Source organism: Balaenoptera physalus, assembly GCF_965194825.1.
Source record: "Balaenoptera physalus genome assembly, chromosome: 12".
Classification (NCBI taxonomy): domain Eukaryota; kingdom Metazoa; phylum Chordata; class Mammalia; order Artiodactyla; family Balaenopteridae; genus Balaenoptera; species Balaenoptera physalus.
The window spans coordinates 77548502-77566546 of NC_138897.1; the positions used below are offsets into that span (position 1 = coordinate 77548502).

Genomic DNA, 18045 nt, shown 5'->3' on the forward strand with positions numbered 1-18045 from the left:
GGAGGGCTGTGTGGGTGGTGGCTGGTGAGAAACCCCTGAGGCTGATGGGAATGCTGCTGTGCCCCTCAGCTTGCCCACCTCTGCAGTGGTGTTTTGTTCCATCTGAGAAAGGAATCTTTGTATTTATGTCGAAGACGGGGAACCCATTCATTTCTACTGAGAGGGGAGTCCTGGATTCTCTAAGTCCGCCCCAGTTGTTCTGAATCGTCACTGTACAAGGTTGGAAGCTTGGGCACCTTCAGCTGGAAACTCCTGAAGGAAATCTAAGCCTTACTAATCTCAAGGCTACTGTGGCTGAGATGAGAATGGAAGTGGCTTGGATAAGGAGACAGATGGTTTGTCAAATTGGGACTCCTAGTGGGCTCCCAGTTGGCAACATGGTATTTGGAGAGAGCATGGGGACTGTTCATTAAACACTTGATTGCTCCCATGTGTATTAGGCGTGGAGAGGACAATGGGGAATAAAGCACAGTCCCTGCCCTCAAGGAGATCACCATCTAGTGGAGAGACAGACCCAAGACCAGTGGGATCTGTTCAAGCATGAGGTGTATATATAGAGCCACGGGAGCAACATTTGAGCTGAATCTCATTCTAAGATTTCCAGGTGAAAGGGAGAGTCTTGTATTCAGCCGTGAACAAAAGGATCAGCAAAGGTGACGTTTTGAATGACCTGTTGGAAGCACCTTCCTCACTGATGCTTCATTTTACAGCTTTAGAAACTGAGGCCCAGACAGCACAAGTGGCTAAATTGAACAGCCCTGCGGGAGGCTCCACAAAAGAGAGCTGACTGATTAAGGCCTTGAAAGATGCATAGGATTTTGCCTGGTGTAAAAGAGGAGGATATCCAGACTCAACAAATTGCCAAAGGGTGGGGGAGAAATCTAGGCAGAGGGAATAGAGTGTGCAAAAGCTGAGAGGTAATTTCTAGAGATGACGGGCAGGCATGATTTTTCCAAGGCCACAGTGCTTCTTAGGGACTGAGCATAGGCTGGAACCCAGGTCTCTGACTCCTGGTTTGAGTGCTAACTCTATATAGTGCTGTAGACACCTTGACCTCTTGTATTGGATTTTGGACCCCATTGCCTCTCTTTTGGGAGTGTTCCTTGGATTTAACTTATCTCCTTTCCTCCTTGACCCCTGACCTCTCCTTCTGCCCTGCGTCCTGACTCTACACAATACAGAATATCCAGTGCCTTTGTTCTGACTCAGTGGCTTCCCATTCCTGAGATCTGATTTATACACAAATAAGTCAGAAAGGGAGGCCTTCCATTGGCACACGACACTAGCATGCATTACATTAGGGAGGGCGATGAGCAAACACTCCAGGAAACAGGTATGGTGGAAACCAGATTCCATTTGTAGAGTCATTAGTTTGTATTAACACCGTGTCCTAATTGTGTTTCCCTGAGCAGTGGCACAGAACTCTTAATGACTGTGAAGATCCAAAGGAGGCTTATTATCGCCCAAGCACCGCTCTGGTGGGGTGTCCACCTTGCGTGGGAAGCCAGCCTACGTGTTTCCGAGGTGATGGAATGCTCCTACAGTAGTGAGAGCATTAAAAGGTTGGCAGAGCAAATGTCTGCAGGCACCCTGCTATTCTTTCTTGCCACAGACTCTCGGGCACATGGACTCTTTGCCCTTGTTACAAAAGAACCGAGAAATGGACTTCCTTCTTGGTTGGATTACATTTTTTTCACAGCAGTTTGCTGAATGTGTCAGCAAGTGTAGCTTCTCTTCCCAGGGGCAGAGACCTGCTGGCGATTTGAGAGTATTATGGCTTTATAGGGTGTTGCAAGAGATTTCATTTGCCTGAAAGATTCTTGCAAGATTTGCATTGCAAGGTTCATTAGAATTACACAAAATATACAATGTATAAGTGGGTCCCATGGGTGGCTGTCCGTGGTGCTGACCATCCTTCAGTGCCGCCTTAAACCCCCATGACTGCAGACCAGCCTCTCCCAGGACTCAGCACTTTTCCCTCTTGTTTTTTCTTTTCTATCTTGGTGAAAGTATTGTGAAGCTCATGTTATCACTGGAAAAATAGATCTTGACTTATGGATCACAATTTACATAAGTGACTCTTGTGTACTGTTGTTAGTTCTGGCAATTTTTTGTCTTTGAAGGTTAGAAGGGAAATGTGCAATGCTTGTACTTTTTGTTCACTGATACTCCATTTTAACCAGTTCTGCTGAGGGGAGCCTCAGATGACCACGGAAAGTCATATTGGATGGATGGGCTATGTCTAGCTCCTTCTTTGCCGGGCCTGGAGGCCTCTCCTTTCCCTTGATATATGCCTGGGACCCCTGTATTTTATAATTTATGTGGGTCTTCATGTGTTCTGCTGTGTAGGGCCAAGGAGATGTTAGCTAGAAAATTTTTTCTCCTTCTGCATCATGATGGGGGAGAATTGGTTTGCTCTTCTCCATGAACCATAATCCAGGAAGGCTGTGGGAGCAATGACTGTAGATTTTGAAATCAGGCAGACATTGTTTCTATCCCAGCTCCTTCACTTACTTGCTGTGTTGATTTTGGTCAAGCCAGTCATTCTGTCTGAGCCTCAAATGCCTCATCTGTAAAATGGGGACAATTCCAACCTTGAAAGATTGCTCTGACCACCAAGTGAGATAAAATTGAGAAAGCACATAGCACAGTGCCTGTTATGGAGTAGTGGTGATGCACCCTCCTTCCTGAAATGAAAATTCCTCAATTCGCTCTGAGCGGCACCCAACTCAAGCTGTTTGAATTTCCAACAGCTCACAGGAGCCTTTGGTGATGCCTAAAAATAGCTGGTTTGAATTCTCCTTGGACAGTTAGGCTCTTTGTGTAATTCAATCTCTCTCTGATTATAGGCAGCCATTAACAGCTCCCAGCTCACTGCCTTTCCTCCTTACCAACATCTTTAATGCAGTAGAGCTTGGCCTAATTACCCGGGGGGTGATGGCCTCTTTCAAACCAAGGAGAACTCTTCCACGCCTGCCTTTAAGCTGATGCCTGGTGGGATTTACCTCATTTTTGTGAAGCCCCAGAACAAAGAGATGATGGACTTCAGAGATACTTGCAGCTGGTTCCAGGATGTTCTTCATCTGCCCCCAGTAAAGGGAGTTGATGAACAGTTGCTCTGCTCGCCTCTTGCTAGTAAAAACTCCAAGCTTCCAAGGTCATGCACCATCCCAGCTGGCCTGGCAATGAAGAGCTGACATTATCAGAATGTGGGGCACGGGCTTTTGTGATCCTTGGACCCCTACTGTGGAGCCTCAGAGGGTTTCTGGGAAATTCAGGTGGCTGGCATGGGGTCTCTGGAGCCCAACCATGTTGGAATTCGGCAGGCCTCCTGCAGAATAGCAGAGAGGTGGGAACCTAGGATGTGATGTCAAATAAGATTGGGGTCAAATCCCTACTTTGCTCCCCACTAGCTGTATGAGCTGGAAAAGTGACCAAATCTTGTTAGGTCTCAGGGTCTCCACCTGCAAAACAGGATAATAGCATCCTCTACCTCTTAAGTTGTTGTGAGGATTAATTGAGGGGTGATATGTGTAACATACTTAGCACTAACGACATACAGTAAGCAGCTGTTATTATTACCTTTGTTGCTATTCCTCAGCAAGGGTTGGTCGTTAGGAAGACACTCCTCAGGGCTGCTGCTACTGTCCACGGGCTGTGTACTGCACAGCTCCAGGGAGCGCCATTCTCACAGGCTACAGGCTGTGAAGAGCAGTGGCTCTGAACTCTGTGCAGGATTTCCCTTGTGAATTAAGAACGTTCAAAGACCCAAGATATTTTAAGTTGGGTTCTCCCGGAGACAAGGATGTGAGCTTTGGTTTACTTGAATCATGACCCCAGGATGCACCTCCAGGGGAGTGGAGACGTGAGAAAGGGAAGGGAAGGAGCCAATACATGCCCTTTAAAAGCAGGTCACTACTGAGGACAGCTGAGGCTTACTCCCACTGGGGAGCTGTGGGAGGTGGTGGAGAGCGTGCTTCAGAGACGTCCCATTGGAGGAACAGGAAGCTGCAGTATTTATCCTCCAGCGTTCACCCATCATTGGCTGAGGGTGGCTCCCAGGGAGATTAACTCCCTGGCAAGTGCAGTCTGTCCCTCACATACCCTAGGTGTTTACAGTAGGTCACTGTCAGCCTATACTGGGATGGTGAGCGCCAGGAGTGTATTAATGGGGCACTGGTAGTGTCTCCTACCTGCGATCTAGCCACCCTTCACATATCATGAACGAGCAATGGAGAAGGAGCAGGAAGAGACATTGACTAAATCCTCGTAGGTCTCAGGCACTGTAAGTGTCATTGCATCACCTTCTGTCCCACCTGGGCAGGGTAGAGATAATGATCCCCATATACAGATGAGGAAACCAAGGCTCAGTCCAAGGACACACAGCTAAGTAAGTTGCTGACCCAGGTCTGTCTGAATTCGAAACCAAGGCCCTTTCTGCTGGGCACGAGAGCTTTTTTGCAAACAGGAAGGCATCTACCTACCGCTGTGGAAGTCCAAAATTCTTTGTATCACAAGAAAGTGTTAGGAAGGTCAAGGGACCCAGGCTGGTAACTTCTCTTTTGTTTTCGGACGTAAGAGAAAAGAAAGCCTCTCACCACTGGTGTGGAGAGCCGGTGACCAAACCCATTTTACAGATGGAGGAAATGAGGGTAGCAGGAGGATTCAACGTGTTGGCCACCATGCATGTTCTCAGTGTTCCAATCACCAAGCCATAATGGAGATCAACCTGCAGAGAGAGGTGGCCTCCAAAGTGTTCCCCAGATCCCTGGGAGTCCGGCCTTCCCATTAGACATCACAGAATTCTCTGTGAATCCATGTGGTTATCCTCCAAAAGCAGAATGGGCAAGACTGTAGGAAGACGCCACATCCAGCAGGTTTACTGCTCCTAGAACTAACTTCCCAAACCTGTTCCCCTCCGCCCCCCACCCCAGTGCACACCTTGACCAAAGAGAGACTCACAGCAGCAGCTTCTGACCCCTCTCTGGCCCTTTAAGGCCTCTGAAAACGTCACCTTACTTGGTATTCAGGGCATTCAGCTCAGCTCTGCTTTCTAAGCTGGGAGGGTCAGGGTCATTAGCAGATGCTTAAATGTCAAAGGGAGACCTGTCTCAGCAGAGCTGGGCTTACAGAGTCTTCCTTCCTCTTCCCACACTTGCAGTCTGGCCTCCTGGCATCCAGGAAGGCAGGAGAAAATCATCTGGGGAGATGCCAGTGTAGGAATTCTACTTCCTCTAAGGAGACAGATTCACAGCCCTTTGCCTGTCCCTTCCACTGTACTGACAAATCTCATTCATGTCTGTCTCTGAATGATCCACCCAGTATTTATGCCTCCATTTTAGAGATGAGAATACTGAGCCTCCAAAAGGAGAGGAAACATGCCAAGGTCAGTGAAGAAGGGTGGAGCTGCCTGTGTGTACTGGAGGAGAGCTGCCCGTTTGACAGGTGAAGACGCCACCTTTCAGGGAGGAGAAGCAAAGTCAGGATTAGAGCTCGTGTCTCTGAGGCACTGGTCTTCTGCTCCTTGGCCAGGGCAGCTCGTCCAGAGAAGTACCATGGTCCTGGGAAGTGCCATGGCCTTCTGGTGTGGTGCCAGGCCAGATGGTCTCTTCTGGAGCTCCTGGATCAGAGTTGGGCCCTCGAGGCTGTCTGGAGATGCGTGCTGATGTGGCCCAAGAGACAGGCATCCAGCTGGGGGTGATAGGAGGGCAGAGCATTTGGCCAGAGGCCTAGATGAAGAGCCTGTGGGCTCACAGGGCCCTGAGTGATACCCCAGTGCCCTCAGTTACTCAAGGTCATGTCTGCAAGAGGATCCAAGGGTGAGCGCCTAATAGCAGGTGACTCCAAAGACTACCAAGGGTGGACTCCTGCTCTCACATGCCTACGGTCAGACACACACACTCCTGTACGGAGACCCATATGCAAGGTGTTCTGTGATATGCAGGACCTGGACCGATACCAACAGTGCACCTGTCTGTGGGCTCCAGGTGTAAGGATCTCTGTGCTCTTGACATCCTGGGGAGAGACTCAGTCTGGGCTGGACTCCAGCAGAGGGGCCCACTCCTCCTGTTCTGCTCTCTCGTATGGCTCAAGCATGAAGTGGCCTTGCACTGAGGAGACAAAAGTTTTTGTTCAAATCTGGGTGCTGGCTGTTCAGGGGTTGTTGGGAAATGCCCAACCCTGGTGGCATTGGGCCAGTCCAGTGGGAGGCTGGCTGAGGCTCAGCCAGGCCTTCTGGTAGAAGAAGGGGAGCTCTTCTCTCTGGTACTTGGTTGCCAGGCAACCCAGAGAGAGCATCCAAGATTATGTCTCCTCCCCTTGGTAAGACTCATCCCGTAGAGGTCCAGTGCACAACTATACAGTCACAGCCCGAAGCACACAGCCACAGCCCAGTGCCCACTGTCAAGAGACCAGGCAGGCAGGTGGGCAAACACCTGCTCACACAGGGTCCTAGACTCCCACATGGACAGACCCAAACGCGCTCGGATGAACCAGGTCCACGGGGCCACATTTGTAGTCTCAGAGCTCAGTATCCACGCACCCAAATAGGTAGATCTCTACTCACACCATCACAAACCCAGTCACACACACGCGCGCGCACACACACACACAAGATGCACACACTGCCTCCCTGTCACACACACTGTACACAAGTGTCCCACCTCCCAAACACACCGTCACTACAACCAGGCCCAAGCTACCCTCATGGTCTGCATCTCCTGCCCCATTGGTTCCCTCACACCCACACGTACCCCCAAACCCCCAACACCTTCTGATACAACTCTGTCTTCTCCTGCACAGTCCTGGGTTGGGGAGGGTCTCAGACCCCCCCAGGGTGGTGGGAGAGGGCTCCAGGAAGGAACCACCCTAGAGGATAAAAGGTGGTGGGCTTTGCACCCCTACAGTGTACCCAGGACCACACCAGTCCTGAAGGGGCCTCCCTTGGCCTCAACCCCAAAACCATTGCCCATAGTGACCCTCCTGGCCCCAGCTGGGACCCAGGAGGATTATAAGATGGTCCCTCGAATAGGGTCCTGGTGGGGAAGGGGCAGGTTAGCAACTTGAATATGGTTCTGGAGACTCAGTGTCAAGTTCTAGGCATTTTTAGGTGCGTAAAGAGAATCCAACTCCAGAGTCAAGAGACCCCAGAGTGACAGCCTTTGTGAATGATTAGTGGTCAAAGGGGAGTGAATATATGTCGCAGTGTTTTGAAAATGCTCAAACAGGGCCTGGGGGTGGTTCCTTAAAGAGGGACAGCCCAGAGTGTGAGGACTCGGAGCTCAGATGTTCCCAGGTTAGAATCCGGATGCTGCTAGTTGTCAGCTGTGTGACCTTAGGCAAGTCACTTACCCCTCTGAGCCTCTGTTTCCCCTTCTGTATAATGGGGAGAGTGAGACTTTCTTTATAGGAATTAAGAGGATAAAGTATATCAAGTGCTTACACAGTGCCTGGTACAGCGAGAGCATTCGATAAGATCGTCAAGAATGGAAAGATCTCAGACTTAGATTCCGGTCTCAGCTCTGCCTCTTATAAGCTGGGTGACTTGTGTCAAGCGGTTTCAGCCCTCTGAGGCTTGAGTTTCTCCATCTGTAAAAGTGGGGATCCTTATACCACCAGAATGATGCAAGGGTTCAACGGGGCCGCACGTGTGAACAGTTGAACCTAGTTCCCGGCTGATAGCACGTGACCCGTATATGGTGGCTGTGGTGATAACAATGACATTATGATATGACTATAAGCATCTAATCATCATAGTAGCATTATTATTATTGGAAGAAGCATAGACTTGGGAGACAGAGCAACTTGGCTTTGATCTCACTCTGTCCTTAGACAGCTTTGTGACCCTGGAAGCCAGAGTGCCTCCTTGAGCCAGCCGTGGCAGCTACTGCTCGTGGCTGCTGCAAAGATTCAGTGGATCCAAAGCACCCAGCTTGGAGCCTGGCATCCGTGGGGGCTCAGTAAACACTGGTGGAGTCTAAAGAGAAAAGGCGAGTCCCCTTATTTCTGAGAGTAAGGCCAGCGTCTCTGCCCTGGGACCTGATTGGCATCCAGCTAATGGAGTTTTCGTGAGCTTTCGTCCACACTGCTTCCAGCTTCTCATCTCATTGCTGTAAATCTTTAGCTTAAATGCCTGACTCCCCTCCCCATCCTCTCCTCGTACGGCACATTCTCTGAGCATCATTAAATCTTCCTCAGGGTGACCGATGAAATGGCACGTCCCTCGGTGCATCCTGGGCCACGGGATGGGAGACTGTCCCGTGTTCCCCCACGGGACACTAGTGTTGTTTGGGGTCTGGCAGTTCCTCATTTGGGGGATGGAGGGCTGTCCTGTACAGAAGAGACTCTGCATAGTCTAACCCCCTCCCTATCATTTACCTGTGGGGAAACTGAGGCCTGGACCACAGCGTCCACCACCATCACTTCTCACCAGCCTCTCCCAGCAGCCTGGAGTGAGAGGTGGGGAAGTGGAGGAGATGGTGCTGGATGGCGGGAGCCTGCAGCATGCTCCGGAAATCAGTCATTTAACCCAATTCCAGATGTCTTCTCAGCTTGCTAGATTTGCCTCCACGATGAGCAATTTCAGGCTACAGGGTGCCAGGTGGTAGAGGTAATCACTAGGGTGCCTTTGACAGCTGAGATTTAAAATTTTCATTCCTAGGCTCCCTCCCCCCTCCTCCACTATCCTTCTGCCCAGGGAGTAATTTCATATCCTTTTCTCTGCACTTAAATATAGATATATACGTATATGCTAAAAAAAGGGGGGGAGGAGTGGTTTACACAATAGATAGACCCAGATACAGACATAGATGGAGATATATGATTTTTGTAGCTTGCTTCACTTTTCCCCAAGGATTAGCATTGTCTTTCTGAGATAATCCTTAGCACGTTTTCGCTAACAGTGGGTCCCTAGTACTGTCACGTAACCTCCCCTCTCTAAGCCCTGTGTCTCTCACGCGTAAAATGAGAGTTTACTATGGACCCTGCAGAGTTCCCAGGAAGGTAAAATGAGATGGCATTCGCAAAGTTCTCAGAAGAGTGGATCACACGTAGTAGGTACTCAGTAAATGGCACCTACTTTTGTGCTCCTGATTTTGATTCACTGCATCAACAGCGTCCTTTATTTTATGTGAAAGCTGTGCTTCTAGAAAGTGTATACAGCTCAGATTTGAGAACAGTGGAACCCAATTTAAAATGGGCACCATGAGTCTTTAGATAAATTTGACAGGGGCCACTGATAATTTTTTAAATTTGTCTTTATTACATTAAAAAATAAATATGCACTGTCGAAAAAGTTAGAAAAGAGTTTTACAAAAAGGTGGAAATAAAAATTGCCTATATCCTATCAGAGTTCTCCAGAGAAACAGAACCAGTAAGATATATGCAAATATATAAATTGAGAGATTGATTTAAGGAATTGGCTCATGCAGTTGTAGAGGCTGGCAAGCCTGACATCCAGAGGCTGAATTCCTTCTTCTCTGGGAAACCTCGGTTTTTTCCCTCATCCCTTCAACTGATTGGATGTGGCCCACCTATGTTTTAGAGGGAAATCTCTTTTAAGTCTCCTTAAAGTCAACTAACTGTAGATATTAATCCTATCTACAAAAAACCTTCACAGCAACACCTAGACCAATGTCTGACCAAACAACTGGGCACCATAGCCTCACCAGGTTGACACAAAACTTAACCATCACACCTGCTATTAAGAGATAACCATGGTTAATGTATTAGTCTATGTCCCTCCAGAGATTTACACTGAGAGATAATTTGCGGACACAGTTGATATTTTATAATATGTGGAGTATCATGGTCTCAGTTTTTATTTAACATTCTGTCTTGAACACATCTTCATCTCTTTCAAGTAACCTTTAACATCATTATTTTTGATGGGGCATAGAATCCCATTGTGTTGTCATTCCCTACTTTATTTGTCCAGTACTTCATTGTTGGACAGCAAGGTTGCTTCCAGTCTCTCACCTGTTAATTTAAATAAATGCTGCAATGAGCATCCTTATTGATAAGTCTTTGTGTACACCTGTAATGGATGCGAAGGGTACCCACCCAAATCCTCTTTACCACCAATGGCTCACATCTGCCCCCTTGTCTGAAAAATGACCCTTGCCCCAGCAGCCTTCCAAATGACAGACGTTGGGGAGGGGGGCACATAGGGCCAAGGTCGGCCCCTTTCCTTAAAGTGGGACCAACTCTGTGGTACAGTTTACCCTCCAGGCTGGAGGTGGGACCCAGCCAAGATCACATGCTTACTTAGCTCCTCCCCTGCCCTGTCCTGTTTCTCCTGAGAAGCCATAAAACATTGTCTCAGGTCCGGCTTCAAGTAAACCCAGCTGAAGACAACATCTCTGAGTATTGTTTTGAGGATGACTTCTATTAAAGAGATAGCAACGTCTTCTGAATTTTCTGTTGCGTAGCTGGGATGTTTCCAGATTAGGTTATCCTAAAGGGAATCTTGCCAACAAATCAGTCCCTTATAGCACTGAGTGGGGCAGAGACTCCCAAGGCCCTGGGTTTTCCCTTAAAACCCAGGACAATGGGAGGGAGAGGGGGCACCCCAGTGCTGGAAGGAGGGGCAGGAGAGCTCTGGACCCTTTGCTTCCCTCCATCCTCAAATGCCCAACCCTCTCCTGATGAGATCACGAAAATCCTCCATGGCATCTATCATTTCCCTAAATGAAAAGTCGCCACCACCAAGAATGAGAAAGCGAGACATAGGAATGGTGACAAAGAAAAGGAGATTATATGGCCCAGCAAGAACATCTCAGTGACCTGTGTTGTTGACAGAGATGCCAGGGTTGAGGACATTCTTTGAATTTTCTAGCTCGTGAGTCTCCACTGTGGCTCACTGCGTGACCTTGGGCGAGACTCTTGCCTTCTCTGGACTTCAATTTATAAGTGCTTCCTTCAGAAGGTGGTTCTCCCAGCCTACATCTGACTAGTTCCTTTCCCTCTGTCTCTCCAGATGGAAGTGCAGTCTTCCGAGGCTGCTTCCGCAGGCCCGACAACCTCTCCCTGGCCTTGCCCGTGACAGCTGCCATGCCCAACATGTCTGTGGACAAGTGTGTGGACCTTTGCACAGAGAAGGTGAGCCTGGTTCTGTGCACGGAACACTGGGGAGGGTGGTGTGGCACAGCTGGAGGAACGGGATGCGTGGCTGGAGAAGCAGCAGCCCAGCTGGGATGAGAGAGGTCATTACTGTGATCTGTGACATGGGGGGAACGTGACTGTTTCATGTGGATCCGAAGGGTAGGAGTTACATGGGGCCCATTTCTTTCCCTCCAAAGAAGTGTGTTTGTTCTAATAGTGAGGACTGCTCAGGAGTGAGGGCGACATGTGAACCGGGCCGAGAAGCATGAGTAGAAGATTGCCAGGTAAAGGCAAGGACAGTCCCACCTTGGGACAGAGTGAGTTCCCCATCACTGGAGGTATGCAAGCAGAGGCAGGGCAGGTGTGGTGTACGGAACTTTGGACATTGGATAGCAGTTGGACTGGATGATCCAACTGGCTGATCCTCTCTCAGCCTGAGATCCTTGATGGGTGACTGTTTATCCTTCCTCCCAAGCCAGACAGGGAACGCCACAAGAGTAGAGACTGTGCCTAAAACATTTTGTGACCACTCCCAATACCCAGCACAGAGCTAGGCTCATCACTGGCATTCAGTGATGTCTGAGGAGCTCCCTCCTTCACTCAAGGTGAGCTAGTTACATGAGGGTTCAAAGGAGAACCACCCCCCCCCGCAACCACAAGAAGGTGGTTGCCCATTTCATTCATTCACTCAGCTAATATTTGATGAGAACCTGCTTTGTGCCAGGCCCCTGCGCTCAGTGCTGGGGGTGCAAAGTCAACAAGATATGGTCTTTATCTATCCTCCATGATGCTGGCACTTGCTGGGGGCCGACTTTGTGGCTCTTCCTGGGTGCTCAGCCTGCACCCCAACTGCTGAATGCCCCCACCTGCTCTGAGTCATCCTGCTTGGCTTTTCTTTCATCAAGGCTCCTAATTCACAAAGCATGTCTCAGGAAGACTGAAAGGATCATCATAGAAACTGCCACTTACCGAGCACCTCCTCCATGCAGCCCTCTGCCCCACGGGTCACACAGTTTACCTCTCACAACAAAGCTAGGTGTCGGGAATTTTCATCCCCATTTCACAGATGACAAAACCAAGGCTCAGACAGATGAAGTCACCTGCCCAAGCTCACAGCGCAAGCAAGTGGCAGAACTGGGACTGACGCCAAATCTATTCTCTTGACTTCTGAGCTACCCTAGAGACCCCACAGAGAGGCTTCCAGGAACCATTCAAGGGCAGCCAGGCCACTTCAAGTCACCAAGCATTTCCTGCGTGCTTGCTCTGCTCCCAAGAGGCATCCTGGAAGGTCAGGGGTGATGTTCATAAGAATAAAGAAGGTTTGACCGTCTTTTTGTCCAGCTTTCTCTCTTGGGCAGGAATCCCCCTCCCATGGCATCCCCTCCAGGTGGACATCCCTCTGTCCTGAGGGCCCTGGAGGAACCTACAGATCAGCTGGAGGTGGAGGACAAACACAAGACAGTGAGGTCACAGGGCAAACCAGTATGGAAGAGAGTCCAGCTGTACATAGGACTGGAGGGAAGCAAAGGTGTGGGCAGGTTGCGTGGGCGGGGTGGGGGGGGAACAGGAAGGCCCCGCTGCAAACCTCCCTCTTCTAGTTTCCTCTAGTTTCCTCTAATCTCCTTAGGGGGCCACAGGAGGAAAATTGAGGGGATTAAGTGAACAGGGGCCAGAGCTGCTTGTGTCAAGTGGTGGAGGGTCTGAAAGACTTAGAGTGTCAGAGGAGGCTTCAACATGGGTCACCGGCTAGAAAATACCATCAGTCACAGCCCAGGCTCACCCACCTGCGTATCAGCATCTCTCTGATCTTTGGCTATGTGCTGTAGCTCATATTTAACACCTGTGAGAAAGAAACCAAACCTACCATGGCAAAGTTCACCGGAACCAGGCACGGCGGTATGACCTTGGTTTGTTACCAGATTATTCCTGGACCAGCTACCAGGGAGAATTCAGCTTCATGGGTCTGAGCAGAAGCAAGTTGGACAAAGGACAGTCCATTGCCCTCCAAATCTCAGGTCCAGCCTGCTCCCACTTAGCTCTTTCATAGAACAAATAAAACAATTAGGAGCAGCTCTCCACAAAGACTGTGGCTACACGTAAGTATCAACATCCTCTTTGGCTTAAAAGAAAGGATTCAGACAGCTTTTCCCAAAGCATGGGCTTCATATCACGTCAGACGCAGAGGATTTACTCTGGTATAATGCATGGCCATAAGAAAAACTTTTCTTTTTCAGTTTTCTTTCAAGACCTCCAGGAGAAAGCTGCTTTTCAGTGCTAAAGTATCTTGAACATCTCTCTCCCCTCAACTAATCTCCCTTTTGCAGGAAAAACGGAGTCGACCCCAGGCTCAAGTTCTTGGCAGGCAGAGTGCCTAGTTAGAATTTAATCACAAGGTTTTGTTTCTGTAGTATTGGGGTTTACAGTATGGAAATGTATGGAAATGATACTTCTCTACCAGTACTACTTTCAGGAGTAATAGATAGTTTCCTTTGAATAGAGAAAGCCTGTGCGCAGCAACGAAGACCCAACACAGCCAAAACTTATATATATATATTATATATATATTTTATATATATATATAAATTAATTTTAAAAAGTGACGACACATAAAGGAAACAAATAAATGAATAATAGTACAGGAAAGCAAAAAAGAAAATGGTGACTATGTGAGGTGATGGATGTGTTGACTAGCTTGATTGTGGTGATTATTTCACAATGTATACATGCATCGAAACATCAAGTCGCACATCTTAAATAGATGCAATTTTTTACTTAATTATACCTCAAAAAAGCTGGAAAATATAATAGTACAGGAGGTACGCAGGTAGGGCAAAATCTTGCTGATGAAGCCTGGGGACCCTTGAGTTGGGGAGAGTGATGGAGAAGGGGACGATTGGAACGCAAATCCTGTTCTGCATCCAGAGTCTGGGCTGTCCAGGGATTTGGTGACTTTCTTCCCCTTCCTCTCCTGCTTCATCCCCAGGAGTACCCACTGGCAGCCCTTGCGGGCACCGCCTGCCACTGTGGCTTCCCCACTACGCGATTTCCCCTCCACGAGAGAGAGGACGAACAGCTCTGTGCCCAGAAGTGCAGCGCGGAGGAGTTTGAGAGCTGCGGGACACCCAGTTACTTCATTGTGTATCAGACGCAGGTCCAAGGTAAGCCAGGTCCCCACCGACTCAGCAGACCCCCAGAAGCTCTCCCAGCGGCCTCCCTTCCAGAGATGCTCCAGCAAGTTCATTCCAGCCAGCCTGTCAGCAAGAGAACTGTGCAGGCCAGCGAGCAGAGGGCAGAGGGCAGAGGGCAGAGGCAGGGCTGGTGAGCGTAGCCAGGCTTAGAGATCCTGGATGGGCAATGGAGGGAGGGCCCCCGGCAAGGGGGATGGTTCTGAAAACCTTATACCCTTATACTGAAGACCCCCTTGGTGGCTCTTCCTGTAATAGGGGCTGTGAGATTGAATGGGGAAACATCTGAGCTGGGAGTGGGAGACTTGGGTCTTCAACACAGACCCACTGCATGATCCTGGGTGAGTCATGTCCCCTTTCTGGGCCTCAGTTTCTCGATGTGTAAAATGAAGCTGTAGATTGTTAGCCTTCCAATGCTAGGATTCTGCAAATTTACCTGTAACTTTTTCTTCTCTTGCTCTGTCTCACTCATCCTTTCCACTTTCATCCTTCTTCCTTTGCTAGTGGAACCCACACTCAATGTTTATCTCCTCTTCCATCTATTGGGGTACCAGACTGTGATGACGATGGTGGTGGTGGTGGTGATGGTGGCACTTAGGGACTTTCTTTGTGCCAGACTCAGTGTTGAGTCCTTCGTATGCATTTTCTCACTGATTCCCCTCAGCTTTCCTGTGAGGCAGGAATAGTCATTATGCCTACTTTACAGGTAGGGAAACTGAGACTCAGAACAGGTAAAGGACTTGCCTGAGGTCATGGTGTTTATAATATTTCTAGATGAAAATCTTTTCTCCTGATGGAGGCATCATGAAGGGTGGTGGCACTTGGAAAGGTGCCTTGCTCGGATGCTCAGCCCAAAGGAAACCCGTGAAGGATTACCCCAATATCTGAAAAAACTGTGCACCTACAATGTGCAGTCCTATGCCAAGCCTCATCTCATTTAATGATGGGAAGCCCACAGTAAGCCTATGATCAGGGTGATAGCATCCCCATGTTAGAGATGGGAGAACCAAGACTCAGAGAGATTGAGAACGGGCCATAATCACACATCTACAAGAGTGATTTGCTTTCAGGTCTCCGACTCCAAAGCCCCTGCTAGAAACCTCTGCCCACAGTGCCAAGGACACTCCCCGCACCCTCTGAAGCCTGGAGAGCTAACAAAACACCACTGGGCTAGACCTCCTCTTCATCTCCCAGGAACTAGGCTGCCACATATGGTCGGGCAGGTTGAGCACTGCACAGGCATAACCTAGAAGAAAAGTAATGCCTGAAAGCCAGCCTGTGCTCTGCCTGCCATGCCGTGCGCTCTGGATGGCAGCACATCTGCCCAGAGGAAGGGGAGGGAACCTTTATCTGATTTGCACAGAGGTGCTGTAAGAGCTAGTGGCAGCTTCACCAACAGCCTGTCCCCTGTTTGGCCTGATGGGCGTACCGGTGGTGGCCAACTGCGGCTGCTCGCATGGCAGCTGAATCTTGCTAAGAGCCCAGTGAGCAGAAATGTCTTTCGCTAGTGTGGCCCTTGGCTTTATTTACACTCTGGTGAGGAAGGATGAGTGTTTGTTAGTTTCCAGGAAGTGTTGGTTAGTCTGTGCAGAACTGCGTTACCCCAGCTTGGGGGAAGGGTCATACACAGCTTAATTATCCCGTGACCATGAACAGCTTTGATGTGGACAGAACCGACACTGGAGCCTGTTCAATAGCCCCTGATTGATGGGTTTGCTCATTCCCAGTGCCTGGCCCCAGGCCATTACTGGTGTTCAATTTCCCATGTCACAATTGCAGGCCCTACACACTGGGGTGGCTTGAGAGTCATGTGGTTCATGAGGCTGCCAAGAGTCTGGTCCACGATGGCTGCCGTTTATTGAGTACCTACTGTGTGCCAGGTACTGTCTAAGCTCTTTAGACTGAATTAACTCATCTAATCCTCATAACAGTCCAATGACGTAGGTGCTGTTATTATTACCATTTTACAAATATGGCAACTCGGCACAGAGAGGTTGAGTAGCTTGGCCAGAGTCTCACAGCTAGGACAGAACAGAGTTGGGATTCAGACCAAGGCAATCTGGGTCCTGAGCCTGCACTCTTAATCTCAGCTTCTCAACATATACTGCAAATACTTCACATGCATTGTCCATCTAATCCTGGAAGTTTTATTAGCCCCACTTTACAGGTGAGGAAACTGAGGCTCAGAGAGGTGAAGAGCCTTGTTCAGTGTCACACAACTAGGCCATGATCATCCTAGATCGAAACCCAGGTCTGTCTGATCCCAAAACTATATACAACACTCCCTCCAGCATCTATTTCGATTTGTGGAGCTTAAGAACCAAATAAACTTCCTTTTTAGTGCTGAAAATAACCACCTTTATCCTCGCCGCCCAGGCAGTATTTGAATGGAGAATTCTGTTTTCAGGGGAAATTGAGGAGCCAGGTTCTTTCTCTCTCCCAACATTTTATTATGAAAAAATGTCAAACCTCTAGAAAAAAATGGAAAGAATTACACAGTGAACCTGCTAGACTTATCCTACAGATTTTACATTTGTCAACATTTTGTTCTGTTTACTTTATCATACATCTCTCCATTTCTTCATCCCTCAATTTTTATTTTTGGATGCATTTCGGAGTAAGTTGCAAACATCATTACACTTCAGTCTGCATATCACTAATTATAATTCAATATTTACTTATGACTTTTTGAAGTAGCATTTACATAGAGTGAAATGCACACATTTTAAGTGTACTATTTGATGCCAGCTGGGTCCTATGAAATCCACACCCCTGTCAAAATATAAAACATAACCACCCTCCAGAAAGTTTTGCATCTAGGCTCCTTTTTGCAATGTGTTCTCATGAAAACCATTCCCAGACACCTACTTGGCTTGATAAAGATGCTTTTTGGTTTGTTTTTTTTCCAAAGTCTGCTCTCCTCTGAACAAACAGATTAAACGTGCATGGTGGGGAAGAGACCTGGTCTCTGGCTAGCAGCATCAATACTAAGAGCTCACAGCATGTGAGCCCTGTGTTAACACTCAACACCTATTCTCTTTTCTAACCCTCCTAACCAACCCCCAGGATGTCATCATTATCAGCATTCCCATTTTACAGGTGAGGAAACCGAGGTTTATTCAGATCCATCATTTTTCCGAGGTTACCCAGCAAGGAGGTGGCAGAATTGGAATTTAAATTTAGGACTTCAAACTTTTCCCTTGAAGGGCTATTGTGAGACAGCAAGTAAGGATAATAAATGTTTCTTGGATGGATGGATGGATGGATGGATGGATGGATGGATGGATGGATGGATGGGTAGATGGATGGTTAGATGGATGCCAGATAGTATGGAAAGTGCCAGGGAATCAGCAAAGGACAATATGGCAGGGTTTCTGACTAAACAAATAATTGTTTGAATTACAGTAGCAGAAAGTAATACGAGAGAGATGGACATAGTACACTAATGATAGCCCAGGGAGTCAGAGAAGGAAGGGAGGGAAGGAAGGAAGGAAGGAAGGGAGGGAGGGAGGGAGGGAGGCAAGGAGGGAGAGAGGGAGGGAGGGAGGAAGGAAGGAAGGGAGGGAGGAAGGAAGGAAGGAAGGGAGGAAGGAAAAGTCCAGTTCAGCAGAGAGCAGGATGATAAGCAGTCAAAGGCAGGTAGGAGGCAGTGAAGGCTGAGGGACCAGTGCACCTGAAGCTGCCAAGTCAGGAAGGAGCAGAGCATAGATGAGACAGTGAAAGAACCAAGTGGCTGGCAGGTGGGGGAGCTTGAGGGGAG

The 18045-nt window shown here is 48.6% G+C and overlaps 1 protein-coding gene across 5 annotated transcripts in view; it reads left to right on the forward strand.

The window, feature by feature from the left end:
* The window catches only part of WSCD2 (WSC domain containing 2), a 246209-nt gene that overhangs the window by 217665 nt on the left and 10499 nt on the right, over positions 1-18045 (forward strand). For all 5 annotated transcript variants that reach the window (XM_082417490.1, XM_082417492.1, XM_082417489.1 and 2 more), the window contains 2 exons: positions 10976-11097; positions 14084-14258. In XM_082417490.1, coding sequence (XP_082273616.1) covers positions 10976-11097; positions 14084-14258 — 297 coding nt within the window. The remainder of the gene's footprint in view (positions 1-10975; positions 11098-14083; positions 14259-18045) is intronic.